This window comes from Diaphorina citri, unplaced genomic scaffold (genome assembly GCF_000475195.1).
Source record: "Diaphorina citri unplaced genomic scaffold, Diaci psyllid genome assembly version 1.1 scaffold930, whole genome shotgun sequence".
Taxonomy (NCBI): Eukaryota; Metazoa; Arthropoda; class Insecta; order Hemiptera; family Psyllidae; genus Diaphorina; species Diaphorina citri.
In genome coordinates, this window is record NW_007378361.1 from 251 (window position 1) to 14,697 (window position 14,447).

The window sequence follows — 14,447 nt, forward strand, 5'->3', positions numbered from 1 at the left end:
CAATTTAGACCTGGCTGGCAACGACAAACAGCAAAATTGAGATTTTTTTCTTTCTCAAACTCAAAAACAGCAAAACTTTCAACTTCAAGAAACTAGAAACTGGAAAAACACGTCACTCACGGGATCTGGCACAGGGGAGCGTGTTGAGGACGAGATTTTTGTGGGAATTTTGCTATAAATCCCACCATTAAAAAAAATACCCTGAGGACGAGTGAAATTACATGGGATTTTTATTGTCGTCCTCTAACAAACATAAATAGGTACCTATATACTACCAAACTTTAACCGAAGATGTAATCTAAGTTTCGATTTTTTTTTTTTTTTTTTTTTTTACATGGGAAAAAGTGTGGTAATGGACGATTTCGACCGTAAAATCTCCAATTAAAGTTTAGTAAAATGCACCCATTGCTTACACTGTATCGTCGTAAGATAAGAGCCAGCCTAGGCGGCGGAAAAGGTAGAGAAATAGGTATATAATAAAATTTGGGTTGAAAAAAATGTAGAGGTACCTGCTTACATACAGTCTTTATTTCCCTCTTATTGATTTGCAGAAAAAAATTGAAGGTGATTCAGGAAGTGCGTAGAGAAATATATAATAAAATTTGGGTTAAAAAAAAATGTAGAGGTACCTGCTTACATACAGTCTTTATTTCCCTCTTATTGATTTGCAGAAAAAAATTGAAGGTGATTCAGGAAGTGGTAAAATGTTAGCATCTACTGCAGATGACCAGGTTCCTATGGGATTTTTCTCCGGGATTGAAGACAATGAGGGTGCCCCAATTTCTCCCCTGCTCCCCTATTATCCTCTGAGACATATGGAATCCATGTCAAACTCAACGGGCAACTCAACCAACTCCACATCTACTACACCACTAGTCAACTGTGATGTTAACTTCAAGTACAATGGATCAGCTGTTGTTGAAGTAAGTGAAAAAAGAAGTAGATACCTTTTTTTTATGGTTTATCACTTATTATCCTGAATCAAAGGGAAAAGGAGGGCGGGACAGGAGGAAGCCAGCTGTTGCTAAAACAAACCTCTGTCAGAATAAAGTTCAGCTCTGGGTGGGGATAGAACACAAAGAAAAAAGTATTTCTAACCCAAAAATGCTCTTATGGTTTAAAAAAAAAAAATGGAAAGTTAACAGTACCTAATACCTAATAAAAAAAAATATCTTTGTTTTCAGATAGTCAATACAACTCGATTCATTCAAATCCTGAAGAGCAACGCCAACATCACCATGAGATCTGAACCAGCTGCATGTCTTGTGGCACTGTTCTATGCCAGGTCTTGTCCCTTCAGTGCTATGGCTGCACCCCTGACTTTCTGCTATCATCTCTTTCTCAAACCTTTAAATAAAAAGTGCTACCTTCCTGTTTAAAACTCACCAATCAAAAGAAGCAAAATGGAGCCAGTAGTAAACATTTTCGGAAGACTAATAGGTACCTCTGGAGTGCCCTACCCCTACATATATGGTTAGTTGGTTAGATATACCTGGAAAAGAGTAAAAACCAAAAATCTGCAGATTCTGCAGCAAAACACAAGAAAAAGATAGCTTAACAATTTTGAAATTTGGCGCTTAGGGAATAGGGTTCATCCACAATACGATCAACTGCTTTAATTTGGCAACAATGCGTCAGTGGGCTGTTGTGACCAATCTGGCAACACTGGTGCTTTGGCTACCTATTTACTTTTTTTTTCTCACGTGAGTCACGTGTTTTTCCAGTTTCTGCGTTTCTAGTTTCTTGAAGTTTTTTGCTGTTTTGAGTTTGAGAAAGAAATTCGTTGCCAGCCAGGTCTAAATTGATTCCGAATCGAAAAGCAACACCTGTGAGAATACATCAGCAATTGAAAAGGAGTACCTACTTGTGAGAGTTCATCAGTCAACATCCTGGACGAATGAGCCCAATAGCAGTAGTAGAAGTCCAGATAAATTGCCAGAAAACATCAATCTAGTTTTGTGCTTAGCATCATTTAAAATCTAGAGCCCTATCAACATTCCTTCGGTTTCAAAAGGTAAGTTGGAGCATCACATTGTTTCTTGTACAAGTGAGCACCTTATACCCACATAATCCATTTCCTGATATGGATGGTGATGGTTCCGAAGTCACGTCTCGGTGTTGTTGTGTATGATGGTGGTTTCGAACCAGTGTAAAAGGTAGCCAAAGCACCAGTGTTGCCAGATTGGTCACAACAGCCCACTGACGCATTGTTGCCAAATTAAAGCAGTTGATCGTGTTGTGGATGAACCCTATTCCCTAAGCGCCAAATTTCAAAATTGATAAGCTATCTTTTTCTTGTGTTTTGCTGCAGATCTGCAGATTTTTGGTTTTTACTCTTTTCCAGGTATATCTAACCAACTAACGATATATGTAGGGGTAGGGCACTCCAGAGGTACCTATTAGTCTTCCGAAAATGTTTACTACTGGCTCCGTTTTGCTTCTTTTGATTGGTGAGTTTTAAACAGGAAGGTAGCACTTTTTATTTAAAGGCTTGAGAAAGAGATGATAGCAGAAAGTCAGTTGTTCTAAAACAGACCATGTCCATTGAGGATGAAATCCATCTCAGGTGGCTATTGAACCCATAACCTAGAGTTTACAAGGCAGGTGCACTACTCTCATAGCTACGTAACTAGGATGGAAGTCAGCACTTTCAGCTAACCAGTTAGGGGCCCCTCAAGGAGAGTTGGCCTAAATTTAGAGTGTGCTTGTATACCTATGTGTATAATATACTCAACCTATGTATACATCTATTTTCAGCTTTGTGCCAGTTAAGTTCAGAGGTGGAATGTGTAGTTGAACATCATGAGGACAGCGTAGAAGATGAAGTACCCCATTTTATACCAGTTGAAGAATCATACACAAGTTCATCCTATGTGGAATCTGATGAGTCCAATGTAAACGATTCTACTGATCCTGTACCACCCGATTTAAAAACTGTCAGCAAATTCATCCAAGAATTTCATGTGAGTTTATTATTTCCAATGTCATTTTAATGGAAACAATGTCTTTAGAAAGGGGGAAACTAGGTAGAGAAATAGGTATATAATAAAATTTGGGTTGAAAAAAATGTAGAGGTACCTGCTTACATACAGTCTTTATTTCCCTCTTATTGATTTGCAGAAAAAAATTGAAGGTGATTCAGGAAGTGGTAAAATGTTAGCATCTACTGCAGATGACCAGGTTCCTATGGGATTTTTCTCCGGGATTGAAGACAATGAGGGTGCCCCAATTTCTCCCCTGCTCCCCTATTATCCTCTGAGACATATGGAATCCATGTCAAACTCAACGGGCAACTCAACCAACTCCACATCTACTACACCACTAGTCAACTGTGATGTTAACTTCAAGTACAATGGATCAGCTGTTGTTGAAGTAAGTGAAAAAAGAAGTAGATACCTTTTTTTTATGGTTTATCACTTATTATCCTGAATCAAAGGGAAAAGGAGGGCGGGACAGGAGGAAGCCAGCTGTTGCTAAAACAAACCTCTGTCAGAATAAAGTTCAGCTCTGGGTGGGGATAGAACACAAAGAGAAATGTATTTCTAACCCAAAAATGCTCTTATGGTAAAAAAAAAAAAAAAACTTGGAAAGTTAACAGTACCTACCTAATAAAAAAAAATCTTTGTTTTCAGATAGTCAATACAACTCGGTTCATTCAAATCCTGAAGAGCAACCCCAACATCACCATGAGATCTGAACCAGCTGCATGTCTTGTGGCACTGTTCTATGCCAGGTCTTGTCCCTTCAGTGCTATGGCTGCACCACATTACAATGCTCTGCCCAGAGCCTTTCCCTCCATGAAAATGGTTGCTGTCAATGCAATGAAACATCAAATGTAAGTGACAAATAGTTTATGTGTAGGCATTTTTTTTTTTTTTTTTTTTTTTTTTTTGGTTTGTTAGAGGAAACTGCACAACTGTTAAGGTCTTATTGTTCCGAAAGCAAAGAGGGAAGGAAAACAGGTTAGGAGAAAGCCAGCCGTTTTGAGAGCAAAACCTTAATCTGTACACACAATCACTTAAAAAGAAACGTGTTCTATCTGTTTCAGTTTCAACACTCAGTTTGGCATAGTGGGAGTTCCTACAGTACTTTTGTTTCACAATGGTAGACCTGCTGCCAAGTTCCAATACGTCAGAGTACACTCTGGAGCAGTTTGCAAGGTTCATTACGAGATTCACTGGTGAGTTTCAATCTAACAGACTGTTAAGGGTTCAGCTCCCATGGGCGTAGTGGTCACTGCTCTCGCCCTTGCAAGCGGGAGAACCGGGTTCGATTCCCGGCGTTGTCAAAAAAAAAATGTATCTTACAAATGATTATTCCGTGACTGACTATTGCGAGGCCCACTCAGCCTCGTGAGGAAATGAGTAGCCTATGTAGGTGATTGTATAAATGTGCATAGCAAACCGGTGGCCAGCATGGGTAGCTAAACATTGGGTGTTGGGATTATTGAGATGTTTGGAAAATCCTACAATGCTGCAGTGAGTACCAAAGTTGTGGATATAATAACAGAAAGAACGGCATTTATTTTATTATTAAGTCACAAGCTCGGTCTCCAGTCTAACATTACCCCTGGTTTACAGGCTTCATGTTGACTCTATAGTGGTCCTGAAGATGTTTTTTTTTTTTTTTTTTTTTTCCAAGCCAAGTATAGCTCCGCTATACTGTAGTAATAGAAAGTAAAAAGTGATGTTTGTCATTCAAAAATACACAGATGGACCAGTACATCTTGTAAATTAAAGTATCCCACTTCATGTAAACACGTTATGAATTACAGGTTGGAAGCCAGAGAAGAAAATGTTCGTAACTTCTGCTGACTTCGGTGGTCCTGTTCCTAGTGTTCCTCTTAAGGAGACAGACAAGTGGCTGTTCATTGCGTGGCTAGTGGTTATTGTTTGCTCCCTGTATGGATTCACCAAAACCAGGTAGGGTGTATGTTTCCTTTTTTCTATGATGATAGTATGGTGCTTTATATAGATTGTCGAAGTAGTGCATGTAGTCCCTCTAGCTCAGGGATCACCAACCTTTTTTTTTTTATTTTTTAAAGGCTTTCTTTTAAGTGGCAGGGTTCTCCTAGAAGAGCTCTTCCATCCAACCACTATTTATAGGTCGTGAGCCACTCAGATGACCAGGAGACCATTGGCGAGTTACCTTTTAGTCTGGGAACCAACAATTTACGACGTAACGACGTAAATTTTTGTTCCCATAAGAGTTGCTCTCAACTTGTGCGACTGTCTGTGAACTGCGAGCTACCAGGAAACCTCTCGCGAGCTACCGGTAGTTCGCGATCGACGGGTTGGTGATCCCTGCTCTAGCTCAACAGTTTAATATTGTATCACTCAAACCATGGCAAGCGCTAGTCGTGCTTTGAATTAATGGATAAATAATCAGGAATATCACCTAAACAGCTGCAAGCCAACGACGGGAATAATTGCTAAGGTAAGCCTCACATGGTCAGCCTAGTTAGCTTGGTTGTTAGCGCGTCTGGCGTCTACCTTGTAAGCGCTAGACCGCGAGTTCGATTCTTGCCCGGGGCAGATTTTATCCTGAACGGATAATGTTCGTTCTCGGAACGGCTGGCTTTCTCCTATCCTGTTTTCTGTGATTTCGGGACGATAAGACCTTAACAGTTGCAGTTTCCCCCATCATACTTCTTGAAAAAAAAAAAGCCTCGAATGCCACTCATCTGTTTGCAGATACTGGCATTGGTTTGTCGAGTCAGTGAAAAATACCTGGCGTGAAGCCGATTAGCAGTTGCAGTTTCCCCCATCAATCTTCTTGAAAAAAAAAGCCTCGAATGCCACTCATCTGTTTGCAGATACTGGCATTGGTTTGTCGAGTCAGTGAAAAATACCTGGCGTGAAGCCGAGGCTGCTGAAGAGAATCACGAACATAATGACTGAGTATGGAATCAGCTGCTGACTGGTGGGATATTGGTGATTTAATCAGCATTGAGAGAAAAAAATTATCAGGACATGAGGTACACAATAGCCTGGAAGAGACTGACAAGAAACGCCGATCCTATTTAAATAGGAAAAGGCTAGGAAGAAGAAGAATCAGCATTGACAGGATGCCTAGGGTGATACTGAGAGGTTGTACCTGATTGAATCCACTGATTTCTGAAGGATCATTGAAGAAGAAGAAGAATCAGCATTGACAGGATGCCTAGGGTGATACTGAGAGGTTGTACCTGATTGAATCCACTGATTTCTGAAGGATCATTTGCAAAGACGAAGGTAGCACACTGTGTCAAACACCAAACCAAAGACTGAAATTTCTATTTGCCTATTTAGTGGAGGGTCCATAAGGAATCTTATGGATTGTGAAAAGCAAATTCCGAGGTTTTGAACCTCACATGAAAAGAAGATGGGCATGAGGATAAAGGACGAGAGAGGGAGAGGAGGAGGAGGAGAGAGAGAGAGAGAGAGAGAAACAAGAGGATTGAAGAAAGTAGCAATACGTTGATTATTTGAAAATTTTCATGACATTTCACACATATTACATATAAGATTAAAAACAATACAATTTATTGTGACAAAAAATTACCATCTTTTACCTACTATTGTGCTTTGACTAATAAGAAAATCGCTGTAAAAAATCAATCTTTTCTTGAGCTCTAAATACGTTATCCAGCACTGAAAGTAGGAATTGACACCCCTCGTACTATCCGCAACCACGGCACTGGTCACGTCAATGACTTCATGATACTGTTCAAATTACTTCGTTCGACAAATCTCGAGAAAATTTTAACGTCTCTTTCATGTTTAACTCCAAATATTTTTGGATTTCTTGGCACATAACATCATAATTTTTATCCATTCACTCCTTCCCCTTCTCAGCCTCTCTCATTCTTACAGATTTACTCGGAAATCTTGTACCCTCCAAGCGTTTCCATACTCACCATACTGTGACGTACGTATTTCTCGCATTCGATCAGTGTTGAGTTTTCCATTCGATACTGGTCCGTTAAAGTGTCGTACGCTTTTCCATCGAAAGTGAATTTTTCCGTAAATTGATTAATAATTGATCTGTCACAGTACGTATTTCTCGCATTCGATCAGTGTTAAGTTTTCCATTCGATACTGGTCCGTTAAAGTGTCGTACGCTTTTCCATCGAAAGTGAATTTTTCCGTAAATTGATTAATTGATCTTTCCTTCCTTTTCATAGTTTCCAACTTTTTCCTTCGTTCAGACCGTGTACAATTTTCTCTAGATTATTTCTACTCGAAAATTGATCTTTCCTTCCTTTTCATAGTTTCCAACTTTTTCCTTCGTTCAGACCGTGTACAATTTTCTCTAGATTATTTCTACTCGAATCGCATGCGTTGTCGTAATCGTGCAAAGTTAATTGCCTTTTTCGAAAATTTCGTACACGGAGATACTCAGATAGCGAAGTGAAACTTTTTGAAGAAGTGAATCTTTTTCAAATCCTATCACGACATTTCTAACCGCATATAGTTTTCTGCACGGTTGGTATTTTCTGCACGGAAACGTGCATCAATGGCGTCAATAATCGAAATCGAAGATGAAGAACTAATGCGTTGTGCTGTCTGTAGAGAGACAGCGCTACACAAATGCTCTGCGTGCAAGGAAGTAGCATACTGTGGCAAGCAGCATCAGAAAGAGCACTGGAAACTGCATAAGCCCAAGTGTAAGAAGTTGCCGTATGAGGTAAGTTATAATACGTTTTCTTTATAATAAGTTATCATAAGAATCTTTAGGTACGTTTTATTGGTGGCGCTTGTATTGATAACTTTCTATCAAAGCTATGTACTTATATAAGAGCAGCTATAGACCCTGATCCAGCGAATAATTCCGACTAAATCTCCAGGTCGACAGTTGACTTTATGTGCGATTTCCAAACGTTTTTCGTGGATCTGGGCTTCCACAGAAGCCCAAAGTACCTGGCAACATACGACTGTAGACCTCGATTTAGCCTGTCCCAAAGTACCTGTCAACATACGACTGTACACCTTTTCGATTTTAGATCTAAATCCAGTGTTACATGTTGATTTCAGACCTTATCTAGTTTCACCTTGTCAATTTCAGATCAAGTCCAGTCCACTTCTAGGTCGTTACCTACAGGCGACACTAGATCTTCACCCAGGGGATCGTATTGCTCGTGAATCTCCCCTCATCGTAGGACCCAAGCTTGCACTAGCAGAACCCATCTGTCTTGGCTGTCACAAACCGCTCAACCCGAACCTAGCCGACAATGCCCGATGTCCTCGTTGCTTCTGGCCTGCGTGTAGTGCTAGGTGTTCGGGACTGAGCGATGCTCATACGCATGCGCCGGAGTGCGCCATCTTAAAACTCGGATGCGAAACATTGCTTGCGTATAATGACTACAAGTGAGTATTGCGAACTTCCGAAGGTTTTTTTTAAGTTTAATAGAGGGACCTGTATCTGCTAGGTCTTATCGTCCTGGAATCGAATGGAGAAAGAAGACAGGATATGAGAAAGCCAACCGTTCCGAGAACGAATCTCTTCCCTTCAGGATAAAATCCGCCCCGGTTACAAGGCACAAGGCAGACGCGCTACCAACCAAGCTAACTAGGCTGGCTTCCTAAGGTCTTCAGTGACGGAGGCTTTACCCACCATTTGGCGTCAAGCTACCCGCTTACTCACATCAACCTCATCCAGCCTGAGTAACACCGGGAAAATACAGTAGCACACGATTGGCCAGATGTTCACCCATCCGGATTCTAAGCTGGCGCAACGTTGCCTAAGTTCAGTAATTGGTCCATTAAGAACTGGTGTATTGAACGTGCCATCACCGCTGGCTGCAGCCTCCTTTAAAGCATCAAGGATTGGTAAAAGAGATTTTCTCAAAGATCTTAAAGAGATTTACTAAAATTCAGGTATCTCTCTTGACATGGGGTTTTATTTTCTACTTTTTCTTTCAGATACGAAGCCATTCTTCCATTGAGGTGCTTGATTTTGCAGAGGAGAAGTCCGAAGAAGTATCAAGAGCTCAAAGACATGGAAGCCCATATGAGCAAGAGAGGCCCTGGCACAGAAGTTTATGAGTAAGAACTAGTGTTATTTAATTGGCACGTTTTTGAGGGAAATCCTTTATTACTAAAAGTCATACAAGCATTAGCTATGCCACCTAGCGTATTTCGGTGATATGTATTTGAAGCATTTTTCTTCTCCTTAATTTTGTTCGCAATCAAATTCCTATAGAATTTATAAGATCTTCTTTAGGCTGCTAGGGTAAACGGACTTTTCAGAGTTTTTAGTCCCATTCGAGCAGGATAAACAAGGTATAATCCATTCAATTCTATCCTTATTTCCAGAGAAATTGACTCGATCGTAAAATATCTTCGTTCCAACTTCCTAGAGAAACTCCCTGGCGATGTTCTGGATGATACATCTGCTAAGTGTCTGCACTGGATCTGTGGTGTGATAGAAGTGAACGGTGTAGATATAGGCCGATATACACAGGGCCTGTATTCTGTTATTTGTCTCATGGAACACAACTGTTTGCCTAACGCCAAGTATATGTTTGAACCGGGCACTAACGTTGCCAATCTCATTGCTTCTGTAAATATCAGCAAGTAAGTTTTAACCTAAAGTAAGTTTTGACTTTTTGGGGCATGATTAGCCCAGTAGTAACGCTCTTACTTGCCATGCAGAAGGTCCCGGGTTCGAATCTTACAATCTTAAGTTCCATTAAAAAAAAAAAAAAAAAATGTACAACAGGTTACTCTCTGGTGTTCTAATGCTGACCCAGCACCTAAATCCCAAGTGTTGTGTCTCTTCTCGCTCATCTGATGAGGGGCATACTACGGGATGGGCATGCCACGGCACAGACCACACGCGTCTAATGTAGCAGTTGTTTCATTGATACGAAATAAACGGCGGTGAAACACTTGGCAGGCGGTGAAAAACTGCTCATTAGAATTTTGTTGTCTCGTTTTTTGTTTCTTCAGGCACTCTAACATGATGCAATCTAAACTATTTGTTTTCAGAGACACGCACATAAGCACCATGTACACTAACGCACTCTGGGGAACTCAGCCTAGACGTGAACATTTGGCCATCACGAAATATTTCAACTGTTCGTGTGAACGGTGCTCGGACCCTACTGAATTAGGCACTTACTTCAGTGCTATGAAGTGCTTGAATGTAAGTTGAATTTGAACTTGAGATGTTTAAAGAGTAATGGTGGGTTTCACCAACCTACTTTCCAGCCTCAAACAGCCCGTTAGCTTAACAGCCCTGTTAAGCTAATACAAATTAAATGGAACTTAACTGGCTGTTAGCTTAACAGGAGTTCCAAGGACTGAATAAATATTGGTGAAATCCAACATGAGTGAGTGAGTGTTATGACTGTACTACTCTTTTCAGTGTACTACTCAGTCAACTCTCCCTAAAGGTATAGCGAGCTGAAGAGCAAGTTACATGTTTTAGCACATGACTAATTGCCCAAGTGGTAGTCCACTTGGCTCAAAACAGCTAGCCTCCGTAACCGAATGAGTGGTCATAAAAGGTACGCTTTTGATGAGAATGATGAGATTCAAACCCCTCATAATCTATTCTTATTATTAATCGTTTGAACGTATATTTTGACATCCTACAAGAACTTCAGCAGGTCACTTCACTATCTTCAAAAAGAAGGTAGCTCTCTTCGACTTTCTGAAGACAATTTTAGGCCCTTTAGGGGACGTCTTCGAAGCGTTTAGAAAAGTTTTTCTTGACTTGTTGAAATTTGAGTATTTGACCGAAACATTGGTACAATTTGTCTGCCCCCAGGAACACAAGGATCAAGGGGACTGCTGGATATTACCGGTGAATCCTCTGGACAATGATTCTGACTGGACGTGTGGCTCATGCTCGGCCCGACTCAATGCTAGAGATGTGCATCTTGTGACGTCACAACTTGGAGAACAGGTGGATAAGTTGGTTCAGGTGAGTAGAGAGGGAAACGGTAAGCCTAGTTAGCTTAGAGGGTTGCGCGCCTTGTGAGCGCTAGGTCGCGGGTTCGATGGAGAAACAGAAATGGAGTTTTCTTGGAACGACTAGCTTTCCCCTATCCTGTTTTTCTCTCTTCGATTCCGGGACTATAAGACCTCAGGAGTTTTAGTTCCCTCTATCAAACCTCTGTAAAAAAAATGCTAGGGATCACAACTTTTTTTTACCTAGGTATATCTCATTAGAGGGCGAATGAAAGCACGAAGAAAATTAGGGTATAACCTTGCCGTTTTGCTGAGATATAATGAGATTGAGCAAACCACGTAATAGCAATACGTGCTTTTTTTAGTCCGTCAAAAAAGCAGTATTAAAAAAAAAAAAAGTATGACATGTCCCAGACTTCAATAAATTATTCGTCGGGTATTGGTACATTCTAAGTGCTATAAAAACTAGCTAGCTGATAAGTCATTTGAATAATCTCGAAATAAATAAATGCAATTTGTTTGTGTTATTATGTCACAATTTTTTGTGCTCACTGCAAGCATTGTAGGATTATGTAAGAAGAAGAAAAAATTTATTTATAAAATAATAAATAATCCAAACACCCAATGTTTACCTACCATGCTGGCACCGGTCACTATGCGCATTTATATCACATAGCTTCTTATTTTCCTCACGAGGCTGAGTGGGCTCCGCAACAGCCAGTCACGGAATCAATCATTTGAATGATAAAATTTTTGACCCCACCGGGAATCGAACCCGGGTCTCCCGCTTGCAAGGTGAGCGCAGTGTCCACTACACCATGGGAACTGACGTGTCCTCTAAATGGTTAGGTACCCCTTTTGTTCAAAAAGAGAGTCAGCGGTACTCAAATCAGCATCGTTCATTTCCTCTTTCGGTCTTTTTTTTCCCAGGAAAACCCTAACGTAAAGTCCCTAGAAGAAATGCTGACCAAGCTTGAGGCTATGTTTCACCCACATCACTATCATTGCTATGCAGTCAAACACTCTCTCATTCAGTTGTACGGGACTCAGCCTGGCTATGCCTATACTCAACTATCTAGCAGTTTACTGGAGAGGAAAATCAGTGAGTATTTCTTCAAGGGTTTTTAACGTCACTGAATGACTAAGGGTGGATTTCACCAATATTTTTTCAGCTCTTAAAAGATCTGGTTAGCTAACAGCTTTTTATGTTCCATTTGATTTGTATAGACTTAACAGGGCTGCTGGGGGCTAAAAAGAAGGTTGGTGAAACCTACCTTAAGGTTTTTAGAGACGAGGGTTTTAGTCTTCATTCGGTGACAAGCTATCTTCCTCCCAGTGACTATATACTTTTAGTCCCCCCCCCCCTGGAAGGTATCGCCTGGGGGGCCCCTAGATGCCACAATAGTGGGAAAGTAACAGCACGAGATTGTCCATATGGTCACCCATCTAGATGAATTGCATTAACCTAAGTCCTGCACTGACTTTGGATCTGGAGGTCTGTGGTTTGAATCCAAGTCAAGTCATAAACTTTATCTATGTGTAATAATTGGGGAACGATCTTTGTGACGAGCATTTAAGTATTATTAACACAGTTGAAAATTCCTCGTTTTTCCACTCGCAACGTGGTATTCATACGTTTGACGTTTTATTCATAAAATGATAGTGCTGAAACACAATCAAGGGAGATGTAAGGTACTCTTGGCATTTTCTTATCAGTCCCCGTGATGTACGTAATATCAAGGACATGGCTTAAGTAGTGCTTCAATCAAACTCTTTAATGGTGTCCTTTCAATAAATTTATCATCTTTTATTAAACCTGGTACACAGGTTACGTAATGTCACCCAACTTGGTATTCCATATTCCATAACAAAATAGATTTCTATAAAAAAAAAAAAATCAGGTACCTAAATATTCTTTGTTGCGCTAATTCTGACTATTCTTTGTTGCGTTAATTTTGATGTGGAGTGTATGTCGGAGAATATACACTAGGTACAGAAGAAAAAATATCTACGGGTAAAACAGAGAAAACTAAATACAGATCTAAGCCATTTCTTCAAGAAAATATTTTTTTTTCTTTTCTGAATACCTCATTTGTACCGGGCTTTATATGGATTATTAGTCCCCGCTCATTTTGTTTCTAGAAGGCCACAGATGAACCTATCTGTCTTGGCTGTCACAAACCGCTCAACCCGAACCTAGCCGACAATGCCCGATGTCCTCGTTGCTTCTGGCCTGCGTGTAGTGCTAGGTGTTCGGGACTGAGCGATGCTCATACGCATGCGCCGGAGTGCGCCATCTTAAAACTCGGATGCGAAACATTGCTTGCGTATAATGACTACAAGTGAGTATTGCGAACTTCCGAAGGTTTTTTTTAAGTTTAATAGAGGGACCTGTATCTGCTAGGTCTTATCGTCCTGGAATCGAATGGAGAAAGAAGACGGGATATGAGAAAACCAACCGTTCCGAGAACGAATCTCTTCCCTTCAGGATGAAATCCGCCCCGGTTACAAGGCACAAGGCAGACGCGCTACCAACCAAGCTAACTAGGCTGGCTTCCTAAGGTCTTCAGTGACGGAGGCTTTTTTTTTCTTTTCTGAATACCTCATTTGTACCGGGCTTTATATGGATTATTAGTCCCCGCTCATTTTGTTTCTAGAAGGCCACAGATGTTTTAATCTTTATACCCCCTACAAAATTGAGTATAAATTTCATCATCTCCGAACACGAGGATTCAGAATGTCAATTGATCAGGTTCTTTCTGTATACAAAGCCTTGTAAAAAATACCGACTCTGTTCTCAGGTCTCTGTCGAGAGCTTATCTGGATCACCAACAAGTTAGATCCTGGACACAGTCGTCTGATAATGTATTTGGCTGTCCTTAACTATGAACTCCATTCAGCTTTAATAGAAACAGTACAGCGCGCAGAGAAACAACCCACAATAATCACACAACCCCCAGCGCCTCCCAAAGGTAAAAAACGGGCATCGAAAGGTAAAATCCCCTTGGACATCCCCAAAGAGAATTTGGAATCTCCAGTGATACCGAAAGACAAACGGGTGCGAATAATTCAAGAAGCAAAGAGTTTGCTAGAGAAGAATGTGGACTTGTTAGAACATGAGCCACAGTTTAGTACGGGGTATGATATGGCAGTTTTGGCTAAGATATCCCTGGCCCAAGTGGAAAGCACGTTGAAAACTTATTTATAATAAAACCTTTGTGGAAAAATAAAATCTTCGTGGAAAAATAAAATCTTCATATTTACTTTATTTTCCATTTCCTTGAAAACCAATAAGAAATTTTCCTCTTGATCTATGGTCTAACAAGATGGGTCGTCGTTTCTGAAATGACTGCAGACTGCTACTAAACGAAAATTTAGCGCGTCTGCCTTGTGAGCGGTAGGTCCATTCTCGGAACGCCTGGCTTTCTCCTATTCTCTCTTTAGAGACGTTAAAATTTTCTCGAGATTTGTCGAACGAAGTAATTTGAACAGTATCATGAAGTCATTGACGTGACCAGTGCCGTGGTTGCGGATAGTACGAGGGGTGTC

General features: G+C 40.6%; 3 protein-coding genes across 3 annotated transcripts; all 3 read left to right on the top strand.

Moving 5' to 3' along the window:
• Positions 1-668: 668 nt before the first annotated feature.
• On the top strand, positions 669-1,379 carry LOC113469032. The gene is made up of 2 exons (XM_026826429.1): positions 669-923; positions 1,185-1,379. The coding sequence occupies exons 1-2, from the start codon at positions 705-707 to the stop codon at positions 1,377-1,379; spliced, it is 414 nt and encodes a 137-aa protein (XP_026682230.1). The 5' UTR covers positions 669-704.
• An 892-nt stretch (positions 1,380-2,271) lies between these two features.
• On the top strand, positions 2,272-6,552 carry LOC103513137 (thioredoxin domain-containing protein 15). Its single transcript, XM_008477950.3, is given in 9 exon segments — positions 2,272-2,450; positions 2,758-2,963; positions 3,121-3,372; positions 3,633-3,835; positions 4,049-4,124; positions 4,126-4,180; positions 4,775-4,922; positions 5,816-6,089; positions 6,181-6,552. Coding segments are annotated over 8 exon segments (1,062 nt in total). The 5' UTR covers positions 2,272-2,413; the 3' UTR covers positions 5,901-6,089; positions 6,181-6,552.
• A 681-nt stretch (positions 6,553-7,233) lies between these two features.
• LOC103513138 (histone-lysine N-methyltransferase ASHR1-like) lies at positions 7,234-14,161 on the top strand. Its single transcript, XM_008477951.2, has 8 exons — positions 7,234-7,668; positions 8,047-8,348; positions 8,904-9,026; positions 9,297-9,557; positions 9,972-10,128; positions 10,756-10,911; positions 11,829-12,000; positions 13,700-14,161. Exons 1-8 carry the CDS (start codon positions 7,498-7,500, stop codon positions 14,104-14,106), a joined length of 1,749 nt encoding a protein of 582 aa, XP_008476173.1. The 5' UTR covers positions 7,234-7,497; the 3' UTR covers positions 14,107-14,161.
• The last annotated feature ends 286 nt before the right edge of the window (positions 14,162-14,447 follow it).

Excerpts from the sequence above, each read along its gene's own strand:
- LOC113469032 (XM_026826429.1), top strand. The coding sequence starts at position 705 with ATGTTAGCATCTACTGCAGATGACCAGGTTCCTATGGGATTTTTCTCC. Across the intron at positions 924-1,184 it reads ATGGATCAGCTGTTGTTGAA|ATAGTCAATACAACTCGATT; the intron begins GTAAGTGAAAAA and ends CTTTGTTTTCAG.
- LOC103513138 (XM_008477951.2), top strand. The coding sequence starts at position 7,498 with ATGGCGTCAATAATCGAAATCGAAGATGAAGAACTAATGCGTTGTGCT. Across the intron at positions 7,669-8,046 it reads GTAAGAAGTTGCCGTATGAG|ATCAAGTCCAGTCCACTTCT; the intron begins GTAAGTTATAAT and ends TGTCAATTTCAG. Across the intron at positions 12,001-13,699 it reads TTTACTGGAGAGGAAAATCA|GTCTCTGTCGAGAGCTTATC; the intron begins GTGAGTATTTCT and ends CTCTGTTCTCAG.